The sequence below is a fragment of the Camelus dromedarius genome, chromosome 27 (assembly GCF_036321535.1).
Source record: "Camelus dromedarius isolate mCamDro1 chromosome 27, mCamDro1.pat, whole genome shotgun sequence".
Taxonomy (NCBI): Eukaryota; Metazoa; Chordata; class Mammalia; order Artiodactyla; family Camelidae; genus Camelus; species Camelus dromedarius.
This window is the reverse complement of record NC_087462.1, coordinates 21,921,243-21,935,786: the sequence shown is the minus strand read 5'-3', so window position 1 is coordinate 21,935,786 and position 14,544 is coordinate 21,921,243. Positions and strand designations below refer to the sequence as shown.

At 50.2% G+C, this 14,544-nt stretch overlaps 1 protein-coding gene across 1 annotated transcript; it reads right to left on the bottom strand.

Moving 5' to 3' along the window:
- Nucleotides 1-7,225: 7,225 nt before the first annotated feature.
- On the bottom strand, nt 7,226-12,601 carry MSX2 (msh homeobox 2). Its single transcript, XM_031437816.2, has 2 exons — nt 12,115-12,601; nt 7,226-8,246 (listed from the first exon to the last, which is right to left on the bottom strand). The coding sequence occupies exons 1-2, from the start codon at nt 12,491-12,493 to the stop codon at nt 7,822-7,824; spliced, it is 804 nt and encodes a 267-aa protein (XP_031293676.1). The 5' UTR covers nt 12,494-12,601; the 3' UTR covers nt 7,226-7,821.
- Between the last annotated feature and the right edge of the window lie 1,943 nt (nt 12,602-14,544).

Below are 14,544 nucleotides of genomic sequence, written 5' to 3'. Positions count from 1 at the left end.
TTTTCTATGACATAGGGGCAATAATAACACCTCCATCTATTGCCTTGAGGGCCAGTTTGAATGAGCAGATGAGAGTATTTTGGGCACTGTGATATATTTTATAATGAAATATACAGGATTGAGAAAGGTTATGGCAGAAAAGGAACTCAGTGACTGACTTCAGATGATTCTTGCATCTTTCAGCTTTTTTTAAAATTAAAGTACAGTTGACTGACAATTTCATATTAGTTTCAGGTGTACAACAGGTCTTTTTCTTCAATTTAGAAGAGCTCCTAAGAAGAACTAATAATAATCAGTGCAAAATAAAATTCTAGGTGATTAAACACTGCATCATAGTTGACAATTTTTCTTTTAAAGCGGAATATAAAATGCATGTTATAATTGATGGCATCTTTGTTTAGACGAGCTACATTATATATATTTAACACAACCAAATGTATAATATTACATATAAATAGATGCCACATCCTGCTGTTTTTACTTAGTGTTTTATGTCAATATTGTTGTAAACTGACCTAAACCAACCAGGCAGTTTGGCCTCACAGAATAAGAAATCAGTGTCATCTTGGCTTCGTCCTTGTTTAGATGTATAAATGCTACCTCTCCACGAATGGGAAACCAGGTAAAGCTCAGACACGGTGTGCGCTTCTTAAAGTGAAGGCTTTGGTAGACGAGGGATGATGGTGTGATGGAAATCGCTGGGATGACATGGATTTCTGGGCTCTGAGCTCACCAGCTGTGTGATTCAGACAGGCCATGTCCCCTCTCTGGGAATTTTGCTGTCTGAGGTTGGTTTTCTGCTCTGTGAAAATGAGAGAAGCCACACTTTCTGAATTTCAGGGTTCCTCTGAAGGTCAACAGTGTCAAAGGGAGTAAAGGGTGACATGCCGGCAAAAGGTGGGTCAGGACCTCAGTTTGAAGGCGACCTGCCCACAGCTGACACCAGGCCTCAGGCCCCGTGGGTGTCCTCATCCGAAAAGTGGGGAGACTTCACAGAGTTGGTGGGAGGGATAAATAAGCCCCTGGAAGGAGTACCTGGCTGATTCAGGTGCTGGTCCGCACACCTTCCTGCCGGGGCCCCAGGTGACTCTCCTGCCTCTGGGAGGCACTATTGCCCCGTGATTTTACCCATGGCCTGTGGAATCGCAGGGTGGCCAGGTCTCATCCCAAGAAGGCCAAGGCCTACCTTTGCCACCTCCCGCACGCTAATGAAGAAACCTAAATTCCCTTAATTCAAATGGAGATGGTAACACCTCCAGACCCACGGCGGTGAGACTCCCAGGAGCTAATACGCGTAAATCGTTGAGCACCAGTGTCTGGCACTGGGGAAGCCCTCAATAAAAAGGGACTGTTATCATCTGCTTGGCTTGCTCCTCTGGGCGTCGAGGTGTAAGTTTAATGATGGGGGGTGGGGTCAGGGTGGGATGCGGGGCGCCTGGTAGGGGGAGATCTCCTGGGCCAGCGGAGCGGTCCGGGCCGGTGTCAGCGCGCATTTATTGATGGCAGGTATTTGGGGAGTAATTGAGCGCGGCGGCCGGCCCGGGGCGAGAGTGGGCCTCCACGAGCAATTAAATGTGATTAGGCCGAGACCTTCGGGATCCAGCTGGGTGATTGATAACCCGGCCGCATTCCTGCCGGGCCCGCGACATCAAACGGGCGGCCGGCGGCGGGCGGGGCAGAGGGGCCGCGCGCGGGGACCCGGTCCTTCTCCGCTCGCCGCTGCCCTTCTCGCCCGAGACTCTCACGGTTCCAGGGAGAAACCTGGCGACGTGGCCTCCTCCTGCTCAGGGGTCTCTCCCTTGCTCACTGGCCAAGAGCAGCAGGGGAGGAAAGGACACCGAAGGGATGTGGTGACCAGGTACCCCCTGCGCCCAAGGGTGCAGCGCCCTGAGGACCAAGGCCAGGCCGGCCGGCTGGTCCCGGCTGGGCTCCCACAATCGGGCTCGGCATCCCTGGAACCGGGGAAGAAAGAATGAAAACAGAGAATGAGAAAGGCGGAAATAGGTGGGAATAAGAATACACAGAAAACGGGAAAATATTGAGAGATGCAGTGGAGGGGCCCAACGACGGGAAAAGAAGACAAGAAAAGAGAAAAAGAGAAAGTTAAGAATGAGAGCATGGAAAGAAATTGTACAGACTGAAGATTTGTTTTGTTTTGTTTTGTTTTGTTTTGTTTTGTTTTGTTTTGTTTTAATTAAAGAGATAGAATGGGACAGAATCTAAAAAAGAAAGAAAAGAGGAAAACAGTAAATTAAATAGAGACAGCCAAAAAAAAAAAAAAAAGAAAAAGAAAGGGAAAAAAAAAAAAAAAAAGAAAGCCAGGGGTGGGCTAAAGATGATGGGACATGAAAGACAAAAGAATGGGGGAAACAGAGGAGATAAAGTTAAGAGGAAAGCAGAAAGGAGGCAGCGCTGGCCGGCCTGGGCCCGCCCCCCCCCCCGCCCCGCTTTACCTCCACCCCCACCCCAGTCCCTGCCTCGATCTCAGGAAATTCTATGCCCAGAGCCAAGTGCTGCCTGGTGCCGGGGAGACCTGGCATGTGCCCCCAGCAGCCTGACTCTGGCCCAACCCAAGCCCCAGGCCAGCTCCTTCCCACTCCAGGCTGGATGAGGGGCAGTCTCCCCCCACCCCCCACCCCCAGCCCGAAGTGAGCAGTGGGCTCCCTGCACCCCAAGTCGGACCCCACAAGCCATAAATCACAAGTGGAAGTGCTGGGGGTGGGGGTTCGGGGCCGTTGCCTCAGGATCCCCGGAGTCTCCGAGCCAGGGAACAGTTTCTGTCTGTGCTGACTCCACAGACAGGATCAAAACAGCATGAAAGAAATCAGAGCGAGAAGGTCGGCAGGAGCTGGACTTCTAAAACCCCCTTCCGCCCCCATAGGCTTCAATATTAAAAAACCCCCCTAGGAGCTTCAGACACTGTATTAATTAGTGCAACCACCCATGAAAAGTGGGGTTTGGAGCGGCATTCTTTGCCCTGTGTGAAAAACCAAGTCTAAAAAACAATTGTTAAGTTGGCCTGTTGCCGCTGGTAAATTACATAGCATTAAAAAAAAATAATGCTTTTCATATTAGGCACTAATTAAAGGTTGGGACAGCTTTAAAACAAGAGAGGGAGGGGGGAAATCAAAGAAAATATAAAAATGTTCTTTCAAGAGTTATGGGAGGTTAATAAAGTATGTCTGTTAGAGGGAGCCTACATTGCCCCTAGCTACAGTCAAACCGGAGCCACCACAATTGGGTCTCAATAAGATAATGATATTCCTTTCTCTGCTATTAAAAGCCTCCCAGTGCAAACTTAAAATGATTTATTTAATTTAGGAAATTATGAGGTGTAACTTCAAAGCCTGAGCCGTTAGTAATGGAAAATACCAGGTTGTTTAAAATTATAATAATAATTGTTCGGAGGACTCCGGACATCAAAGTGTTTTCATCAACAAATGCAGAGGGGTCCGGAGGAGGTTGGCAAGAGTCAGAGGAGGGTGGCTGGAGTTTGGATTTGATTATTATGAACCTTATCAGGGCAGGATTCAGGATTCCTGCGGCCTGGTACTCTGTTCTGCCTTTGAAGCAGGCTATTTGGGAAAGTAATTTTACTGCTTTTTATTTAGTTCCTAGCAGGGAGGAGGTGAGAGGGGTTGCTGGGGGTGGGAGAGGAATGGAGGGGTCCAGGAATCGACAGCAGGCTTTGCCTTCATTGCTCTCTCACCAATTTCATTAAAGACGCCTACAGCATCATGGATCTGGATTTTTTTTTTTTCTCTCTTAAACTTACATTGAAGGGGGAAACAGGCACAATCAACTGGGCCCTGTGATTTCAGGGAGGGGTGTGTGTCTGTGTGACGTGGATTCTTTTATAAATGAGGTTTATGTTTATTCCAAACCCCGCAGTGGAGAGGGAGTGGGGGTGGGGAAGTGGCCTCTCCAACCCGTGGCAAATGAGCAGCTTTTATAGCAAAGAATGGCCGTGGGAGTTTTCATTCGGTCAGACAAGGTTCTGCTCAAAGGCAGGGATCCTCTTTTCAGTCGGGTCAGGCAGACGTTTTGCCAGGGTCTGCTCTCAGCCAGCCAGGCCTTCGCTGCCTACCTCCTGCCAGCTCTGCCCCAGGATCACCTCTCCAGGACTGCAAGGGGGAGGGTGGTCAGACTGAGCCCCAGATCCCTTATGATGGAAAAACTGGGGTCCTGGGTGGGAAGCCCCTCACAACCGTGAGGGGTGGAGTAGAGGGTGCAAAGGGAGGCTCCAGAGCTCTGCTGGGATCTGGGGGATCTGGAAAGTTCGCCAGGGCCCCGCATCCACAACCTGGTGAGACAGCTCCTCCAAGGGCTCGCCATTGCCGGACCTCACGTCCTCCACCAGGCACACACATCAGCCTGAATTCTGCTGTTGCCCCCTGGCCGGCTCTGGGACCTCAGTGAGCCACCTCTCGGAGCCTCAGTTTCCTCAGCTGTAAAATGGCACCAGTAATACCTCCCCGTGGGGTGTGTGCCATGCCTGAGATGCGCCAGAAGGTGCCCAGCGCTGCACTTAGCAGGAGCTCAATAAAAGGGATTTCTTCTCTTTTCGTCCCCTCTTTCCTATAAGCAGAGTTGTCTTTCTATAAAGTTTTAGATGAAAGCGTGGAGAAGTATGCGAAGGCGGGTGGAGTTGGGTGTCAGGGTCCCGATAGCCCAGGCGAGGATGGCCAAAGCCGGCACCCCGGCATCTTCGCTTTTCATTTCCAAGACGCGGCTGCGCGGGTCCTTGGTGACTCAGGGTCCTTCTGCCGCCGCAGGTTGTTAGTCTGGTCTCTGAAACGGCCTAGCATACCAAGCCCGACCCAAGCGGGGACCGTGGCTTCCGCCAAACCCAATGCGGGGCAGGCGGTTCGGAGGAAGCCCCAGAGCAAGGCGCACCGACGGCCCCGCCGACCTCTGGTGGTGGTCTGGGCCCCGGCAACCCGGCCGCATCCTTCATCCAGGTAGCCCCATCCACCCAGCAGCGCTGAGGTGCGTGTGTTTGAGCCTGAGCGACAGTCTTCCCCTCTCCAGGCCTCAGTTTTTCTTTTGGGATTTAGGGCGAGGGAGGTAATGCGCAGCCGCTAAGAAGGTTTCCAATCCACCCGGCTGGCCACGCAGGACGCAGTCCGGATTCTCCGAAAAGCACGCCGGTTCGCGGCCTCGTCCTCCTGGGGGCAAGCTGAGTCTTAACCCGGAGTCGGCGTCTCCGGATCCCCCACCCCGGACTAAGATTGCCCGAGGCTGTGGGGTCCGAGAGGCGCCGGGAAGGAAGCTCGGCGGACGGGCTAATTAGGGACCCAACTTGGCGGCTGACGTCGAAACCGGGAAGGGCTTTGGCCTTTGGAAAAAGCATCCCATAAAAGAGGCTGGCTGGGGTGGCCCGGCGGGGTGGCAGAGGCGCACCATAGGGGAGGTTTGGGGCGCTCCCGCGGCTCACGCCGGCTCGGGAGTGCGCGGCAGAGCGGGAGGGAGGAAGGCGGTCTGTCCCCAGCCTCGGAGCAGAGTCCTGGGTTTGGATCACGCTCCGCGCTGGAGCTGCGGGACCTCCGAGACTCGCTGCCCGCCCCTGGGAGGCTCTCCGCCCAACCGGGAAATGGAGTTTCCGGCGCCCACCTCTAATCTGGGTGTCGGCACAAAGGAAACTGGGACGGAGGCGCTAGTTCTAGTAGGTGCCAGGTGCCAATCTTCCCACCGAGCACTGGCTGCAGCACGAAGTTCTCGAATCCCTTCCGACTCGTTCCCAGGATCACCGGAGCTTCTCAGCCGAAAACAGACCACGGAAAGGTACCCTCCGTGGCCACTTGGTTTATTTGTGCAACAGAGAGCGGAATTTGAGATCCTCCCCCGCCTCTCCCACCCATTACCACTTCATTTTCATGGTGATGTCTCAAAACCCCAGCCTGGCCCCCGTCCTGTACCCAGCGGAAAGGGAGGCTGCAAAGCAAAGGGGACTTGAACGGTCTACCTTCCCCCTACAAATCGAAAAGAGCGTTTGTTCAAGGCTCATCTCCTTGGAAGGAGATAGGAATGGTAAACGGAATGTGATTTGACACAGTCCTGAAAGGGCAGCAGGCGTCCCCCACTTCCCCCGCCCTTGTCAATGAGTCTGGTTACCATCTCCATTTGCAGAGAGCTTATATAGGTTCCTTTCCCTCAGCTTTAAGTTTGTCGTTGTCTTGGTAGCGGAGATTTCAAGTTCAAGATTTTTCCCTCAATCATGTCCAAACCCCTGAGATTCTGACTGATGCCTTGGCCCTGCCACGTCTAAGCTCATCTTTCACTTTCAAAAACTCCTAATAGCAATTTCCCACAAGTAACACAAGCTGCCAGAGGAAGGATTTCAAAGTATTTTGCTATTTTCAATGGATTTCCCTACCTCAGTCTGAATCTAGCCACAACTCTTGATTGATTCACATTACAATCATAATAAAAATCACCAGCCCCACCTCCCCAATCTGGGTGGCATTTTGGGGGCTAAATCCGGCCAAAGAACAGAGAGCGCCTCTTAAAAATAATTGTGACTTTGGACAGCCTTGACCACAATAAAACAAACGTTTAATTTAATTCAGAATAAGAGATAAGAAATAACTCTTCAATAAAATATATAAAATTATACAAGGCACCCTTTCAAAGGGATAAACGTATACTGGGGGGGTGGGGGTGGGGAGCGCTGGATAGAAAGATGAAATACCAGGGAGCTATGTGAGCTGTTTGACAACACCATTTTTAGCAAGTCAAAACATGGCTTTACCCTCTGCCCCCAACATGTTAAAAAGTATATAAATTTTCCTAATAAGTTTAGCGCATACAATAGGTACGCACACACATAAAGCATTGTGTTTTTTTTTCTTTTGGGATCTATTCATTGTTCAAGAATATTTAGCATATAGGTAATGGTTACAAGATATTCTTTTTTTTTTCAAGCAGAGAATTAACTACACCCCCCCAACCCAAAAATCACCTTTGCAACGTCTGAGGATTGACGTACCTAGCAGTTCACAGAAACCATCAATTCCTCCCCGACATGCTTTAACTTTTCACTCTCCAATTATCTGAAATGGAGTTAAGCAACAGCCTTGAGAGGAATTAGGAAAGACTTCTATTTTCCACCTTACCCCCAGGCACTTTCAGGATTCTTCTCATCCCCCTTTTATTGATCTTACAAAAACTTTTAACAATGTGTGACGATATGGAGAGGGAGGAAAAAAAACAGGGCCAAATATAGTCGTATCTAATGAGTTTTTTAATGCATGTAAAAAATGCAAAACCATGGCGAGTCCCGTCCCTTGGAGGGCTCCCTACTGATGCACAGTGTCTGATTCTCAGGTTTGTTTTCCATAAGCAAAAGTTAGTCCTTCTATTCAAATCACCCAATTTCAGCAAAATTAGCCAATAAGTTGTCTCCCCCTAAAAGAAAAAACAGACTTAAGCAGTCTCTTTTTAGGAAGGTGATATAGAGAAAAAAAGGAGATCTATATGTATATAAATTTTGCTTTTCAAAATAATTTGATTTTTACATCTGCTGTATAAAAATGTATTATATTTTATTATATATAGACTTATATATAAAAACCATCAGAGCCAATCTTTGTGAAAGGAGAAGGGAGTGTCTGGAAGATGACACCAAGAAAACGGGGCTTTGGTGTCTCCAGTCTAAAGAACCGATTTGCACTATGTCTGTGGCCCTGTCGACCTAGGCGCGGAGGGTGGTGCATACAAGGTTTGCAGAGCAGAGGGCTGGCGTGAGACTGTCTTCTTGGAGAGGGAGGGGGAAGGTGTTTAAACAAACATCCATCACGGAGTCTATTGAGCTGGTCTTCCTTAGGATAGATGGTACATGCCATATCCCACTGGAGTCGCATAGAGTCCCACGGGCGGGATGGGGAGAACAGGTCTATGGAAAGGATAGGATGCTCCATATAAGGATGCTGCTTGCAGGGGCGAGTTGATGGGGAAAGGGAGGCTGAAGCCCGAGGGCAGCATGGGTTTTGCAGCCATTTTCAGCTTTTCCAGTTCTGCCTCCTGCAGTCTTTTCGCCTTGGCCCTTCGATTCTGGAACCAGATTTTGACCTGGGTCTCTGTGAGGTTCAGAGAGCTGGAGAATTCTGCGCGCTCTGCGATGGAGAGGTACTGTTTCTGGCGGAACTTGCGCTCCAGAGCGAGGAGCTGGGACGTGGTGAAGGGCGTGCGGGGCTTCCGATTGGTCTTGTGTTTCCGCAGGGTGCAGGTGGTCGGGCTCATGTGTCCTGGAGAACAGAGAATGCGGAGTGAATTAGTGAAAGAAAGTGGCTTTCTTACCAAGTGTGTCCCAGGGGGTTGGGTCTCCCCTCTTCCACTTTCAAAAAGGTACCTCCGTCAAAACCATGTGTGGTTGGGTTTTTTTTCCCCCGCTGGGGGGGTGAGGGTAGAGAAAAACCGTATTTTTAAATGGATAAATTGCTTTATGTTTAAAAATTGGAAAACTTTCTCCCCAAAGTTGGAGACTTTAGTGGTGTAACAGAACTTTCTAAATGGAAAGTATATAGCACTAGAGATCATAACATATGAACGGATCCCTCATTAAGTCAAGAGAGCTGCGTGTTCTCTGAGAAACAAAAACCCATCTCTTCTGAATGTCTCTTGTCTTAAAAATTGGGGGGGGGTGGTGGTGGCTGGGTTCACAGCAATCCTCACCATCCTAATGGATGTGGGGATAATCACGTATAAGAAGGAAAATGAAAAGGCTCTGACAAACTGGGTTGGTCCCCTCTCTGCACCAGGAAAAGTTGGATTGTGTCAGCATCTTTATGAAGGGTAATCGTGCCGATAAGGTCTGCGGTAAATTAATAGCATCCTGGGATTGAGGAGTAGCCCCCATGCCATAAACAACCAGACAGCTGTCATTCCCTCCGGACTGCAGATTATAAAACCTGTGCAACATCTTACAGATCTGGATGTGGGATAACTTTCTTGGCCGGGTGCTTCTGTAATATAAACTTTACTAAGGAGGGAAAAATTAGCTCGCCCATAAATGTAAATGTCAGGGGAAAGCATGCTGCCTCCTGATTCGAGAGAACGCGATGACATCTCAGTCATCTCACCGACCCATTCTATGGTTTGCAGCAAATGTGCAAATCATTAGTTTATCGCTGGAATTTAGAAAGAGGGAATGAGAAGCAAAACGGATTCAATCAGAGGAAGTCGCAGGGCCCCGCATCTTTGTGATTCCATAGCATCAACCAAACTTGGGGCTTTTCTTCAAGGGGAGGGGGCTGGAAGGAGTGTGGAGCTGTGGGGCAGAAGGCAAAACAATTCATTTTTGGCATTTGGCTTTTATGAGCTATGCTAATTTTCCCAGTGTAGCCACAGTAATAACTCCAAAGCACTCCGAAGGGAGAATGTCGCCTTTCTTGTTTAGTTACTTTGGTGGCCCAAGGAGTTTACACTTCATACTTGAGGGTGACACAGCACAAGTCCCAACCTAGCCTCCATTTCCAATAAGAAACGCATGTGCCCTAATGTGACATTATTAACCATTATTTTAAGTGACTAAAAAGAAAGAGGTAGTGGGTTCTGGCATCCATCAAAAACCAGAAATCTGGGCGAGGGATGAATAATAAACTACTCTAGACCTTTGCATACGCTAATCCCTGAGTAAGGTAGAGAGCTGGCAGTGCCTACTTCTTAATTTACAAATAAAATAACAATCAGAGACTGGAGACCTGTGAAATTCTCACCCTTCCCAAATGTGACCTGGCTCCTGGCTCACTGGGAGGACCCAGTGGTCTCAGCTCAGATCCCAAGCTAGAGTCTCCATTTGCTCCTGCTCAGCGTTTAGAAGCAAATCCATGCCTAGGCACTGTCATTCCGGCTGCTCCTAGGGGCTACGTTTGAATTATGAAATCCAGGCGACGGGGGAGCTCACTTGTGTATCAAAGCCATAAAGCTAGGAGGCTTTCCTTCCAGCGCGCCCTCCCACCCCTGCCCCATTTTAAACCAGTCAGAGGAAGGATGCGATTATACAAAGCAAAACAGCGTTTATCCTTCTTCCTCCGAATAACAAAACCAGGCCCGGGCGGGTAGCAGCTCCCTCCTGCCCCAGGCTCTCCGGGTCCTAGCACAGGGCTTCCAAAGCCATCTCCAGGCCCGAAGCACCAATGGCCCACATTTTGTCTTAAAATTAAATTCGTTCTTAGAATCTCTGATTTTTCTCATGGGAAGGTCGTATCCAGGGCCCAAGGCTGCCTTACCAAGCAGGGAAGTTCCACTGTACAACCTGGCAGGCATGCTTACAGAACCTCAAAACTAAGAAGTGGGAAACTCTGACCTCTGGACACCACTCCTGTAAGGCCTGAATCCTTGATGCACAGCAGGAAATTGACTGAGGCCTAGGAATACACAGGGTACTCAATATTTGTCAAACAAATTAAGTCCCTTAGAGTTAAGGAGCCTCTATTTCACCACCAATAAAATGGGTAAGTAACACCGATCCTGCAGTGTGGTTCAGAGTACCAAATTTCAGAATGTCCAGAGCCCTGTCGGCCACCAGGCAGGTGATCATTAAATGCTCCCGAGTCTTTTTCGTCAAGCCCAAACTCGATGTGTGCAGATTCCTCTGAACTCTGCTGAATTGTCCTCATCTGTAACCAGGAGGCCGGCTTCAGCCACACAGAGATCAGATAAGATAATATGGTGAAAAGTGCTATAAAGCACTGTGCAAACTTGAGTTTAAATTCTTTGAGTCCTTAATCTCCACGCCCTTTGAATCTTTTGGAGTTTCTAACAGGGTGGAGATGCCAGAGGGGACAGACACTGATGCCTCGGTCTATGGCCTTATTTTGTCCACAAAATGCTTTGCATCTTGGGTTTTCAGGGCTGATGGAAATGGGGAGAGAGGTGGTGCTCCTGGCTTTGGAAAAAGTCCTTTCACAGGCCTTCTCTCTCTCACCTTTCCCAGAGGTACAGTGAGGGTAGAGAAATCTTAAAGGCCGGGGACTACAATAAGTACAAGGAGCTACAGGGAATGACTTCTCAAAATTGCAAAAGGACCCAGGGTCCAAAAATGCATAGTAACGCAGGAAGAGAGATCAGCTCTCCTGGTTCTCTCTGTCCTTCCCTATTGGCAGGAAGCGGGGTGCAGGTGTCCGGACCTCTGTTAGTCTGTCTGGGGAGAGGGATCAAAGGTGGCCAGGGCACTACAGAGGAGTGGGGCTTGTACACCAGGGCCTCTTGCCCAGTGCAGCCATTGTTGGTGACCTGGCTCGAGCAAGTTCAGTCCTAGAAGTCTGGGTGTCTGAAAAGGGGGATAAGCACAGGTCCCGTGTCTCGGCCCACACTTCGGGGTTCCAGCGATGATCGGTATCTGGTGAACTAAGAAGCATCACTTTGTCAACTCAAGCGCTGCTGGAATGCTGTTAATTATTACTCTGAGCCAAGCGGGGCCCCACGCTGCTGACCCCAGCCCGCTCCCAGCGAAGCGAGGTGCTGGCCACCCGGACGACCGGGAGACACTTTCTTGTGGCATCAGTCTCTGCCACCAGCCCTCCGTGGGAGCCTGCTTCGACACCCGCGGGACCAGTGGAAGATGATCATTTCTACCCCATGTCAGGTTAGATTTCAATTAGCTCATCTTTACGACAAGGGCACACCTCGCAGGGCTGTGAACCCTGAAGGGCAGAAAGACATCCCGCCTCTGCCTGGCATATATTAGAGTGCTCATTGAACGTGCATCTGCCTTCACACCCCAGACTGAGACCGTGAAGGACAGCGAAACAGAAACAAGTGAAATGGCCTGAGCGCAGGGCGGAGGGCTAGAGAAACCGATTACCAAGCGACCCCGCAAACCCAGCTGGGGATCGCCCTTTAAAGACCAGGGAGTTCTCAATTCTGTCGAACACATTGTACAGGGAGGGGACCCCGAACACGCGCTGCGCAGATACTACCCAGAGGGTGTCTTGGATGCCGCCGGCGCGCTTAACCCGGGAGACATCAGGGTGCCAAGAACTGCTTATGCTTGCCTTGAGGGGTGCACAGTACAGAGGTGTCTCCGTACCCATTTTGGAATACTGGCCCCCAGTTCCCTCCGGTACCCCGCGCACCCGCCCACCCCTTGTCCCGGACGGGGCGGGCACTCACTTGGCGGTGGCGAATATCTGCCGGGTTCCTGCATCCACGCCGCTCCGTCTTCTGAGTTTTCCGACTTGACCGAGGCGGTCTCAAAGGGCTTGACCAGCGGCCCAGGGCTGTGCGCCTCCCGGGCGCCGTGTCCGGGCAGCAGCAGTGGCCGCAGGGTGGCCCCAGCGGAGACGCTTTCGGCTGGCAGTGGGGACGCCTCCTTGGGCGGCTTCTTGTCCGACATGAGCGCCTCCACGCTGAAGGGCAGGCTGGAGACCTTGACGCGGCGCTCCTCCGCGGCCCCTTCGGCGCCCCCAGGCCCCGGGCCCGGCCCGGCCACCATCGCCGGGCCCTCCTCATCAGAAGAAAACAGGTCACTGCCTTTGGACGGAGAAGCCATGACTTCTCTGCCCCACGTAGCTCCCGGCGCGCGACTCCGCTGGCTACCCGGCAGCTGCGACTCAAACTTTTTTGGGGGGAGACGGGAGGGGCGCGCCGGGAGCCGTGCCTTTCCTCCAAGGGGAAGTGGGAGACTCAGCTCAGCCAATCCACGCCGGCCTTGGCGCTGACGCCACTGACGCTCGCCTCCGATTGGCTCTTCCGGAAGAGGCTGGGGCCTTTTTTTTTTTTTTTCTTTCTTTCTGTTTGAAATAAATTAGGAGTTAATTACAGGAGCAGTCAGCAGAGTTGTTATTAGGCGATCCCTCAAGGGTTATAATCACGCCAAAACTGAAAAGTCCAGGCGTAATTAAGGCCGATTATTTAAAGAGGAAGTTCGCCGAGTTCCATTTCTTCTCTCTTTTGACCCCTCTTCTTAAAAAGGTACCCCTCGCCTACACCCACCCCACCTCCCCGCCCCCCCAAAAAAGCCGCCAGACACTGCAACTGACATTGCAGCAACATTTATGAAGCTCCTACTATGGGCCCAAACTGGGCTAACTTAACAATTTTAGGGATCAGCACTGAAAGCACGGGCCAGCATCCCTGCTAAAGGAAACACTCCACGCACGGCGCTTAGAAGAGAAGATATTTCTCTATTAGCAAGTGCCCGACAGCGTCCGCTATCACTATAACTCCCCTAGGAGAGGGGCCAGGGCGAGCCGGAGATGGTGGTCCCGGCAGTCCTCTCCCAAATAGTTCCGACTGGAAAATATAAACCAGTGCTCTCCATCTCCTCCACTGAAAAACAAAGCCAGCGCACTCGCAGAAACTTGGAATCCGCGAGTTTTCTTTCCCCTGAATCTCCCCTGTGGACAACGTCTAGACTTTTTTTCTCAAGACCACATGCACTGTGTGTTCATGCGTTTGTTTGAGTCTATGTTTGTCATGTGTGTCAGGGTGCCAGTGTTTGCCTTCAAGGGGGAGGAGGAGGGAGGAAAAGGCATCGATAATATCTAACGCTTCCCCCGCCTCCCCTTCCCTTGCAAATCTCGCAAATGCTGGGTGCCAAGTTTGCACACCCGAGGCCTGTGTATCTTTTGGTGAAGAACATTTTTAGTCATTGCACCTGGTTAAAAAAAATAAAGTATAGATATCCTTACCCCACTTCAAATTATACCCTGGGTAATTACATCTCAAAGCCTTAGTGATGACTGTCTCAGTCCAGGAAAGGGGAGAGCAAGCTTCCAATTCGCAGAGGCCTCCAATCTCTCTGCAGGCCGCTGGGCCAGCACCTATGGCTTCAAAGGACTCTGTCCAGGCTGTAGCTGCCCTTTCATATATCTGACTGATTACCCTGCAAGTGATGAGGTGAAGAGAATTGTCCCAGCTCAGGGACCTCCGCACAGCAGAGGCTAGCTGAGCAGGTTCCAAAACCTTGGGAAGAGAAGACCTTTTTTTTTAATTACTGAAACGACCAAAGCTCAGAGTTACCTTCCAGTTCAAGAGTTTCGGAAACTTGACCCCCCCCCCCCCGCCCCCAGATCCACTTCCCAGAGCACCTCTCTGATGCACTGCTTCCTTCACCCCAAACCTCTGCCTGTAGTGAAACTATGCTGGCCTAGGATAACCAGGTGTAATCTGAATCTTGGAGGATAAATACATGAGGCACTGGCCACTTAATTCTGTTTGATTAGAAATGGTCCTGAAAAAAAGTTAAAAAGTAAAGACGTTCTAACCACAGCCTTCTAAAAACTTCTGGGTCCCTCTCCCACCACTACGAACAAATACATATATATTTATATAAATATATATATAAACAAACTGGAAGCTCAGAGAAAAAAACACAACTATGAAAGCCATCTGGAGATATGTGCATTATGCATTTTCCCCGAGTCACACTTGATGATAGTTGACGATATGCATCTCAAATACAGTACAGGTAGAGCCAGATCTAAGTTCTGTGCCTTCTAGAGATACCTAGCAAGGTGCAGGCTATATGTTTTGAAAGCAAACCTGAAATTCGTTTAGCCCTCAGCTGCCAAAATGTACAAAAGGATTCAGTGTTCAGTT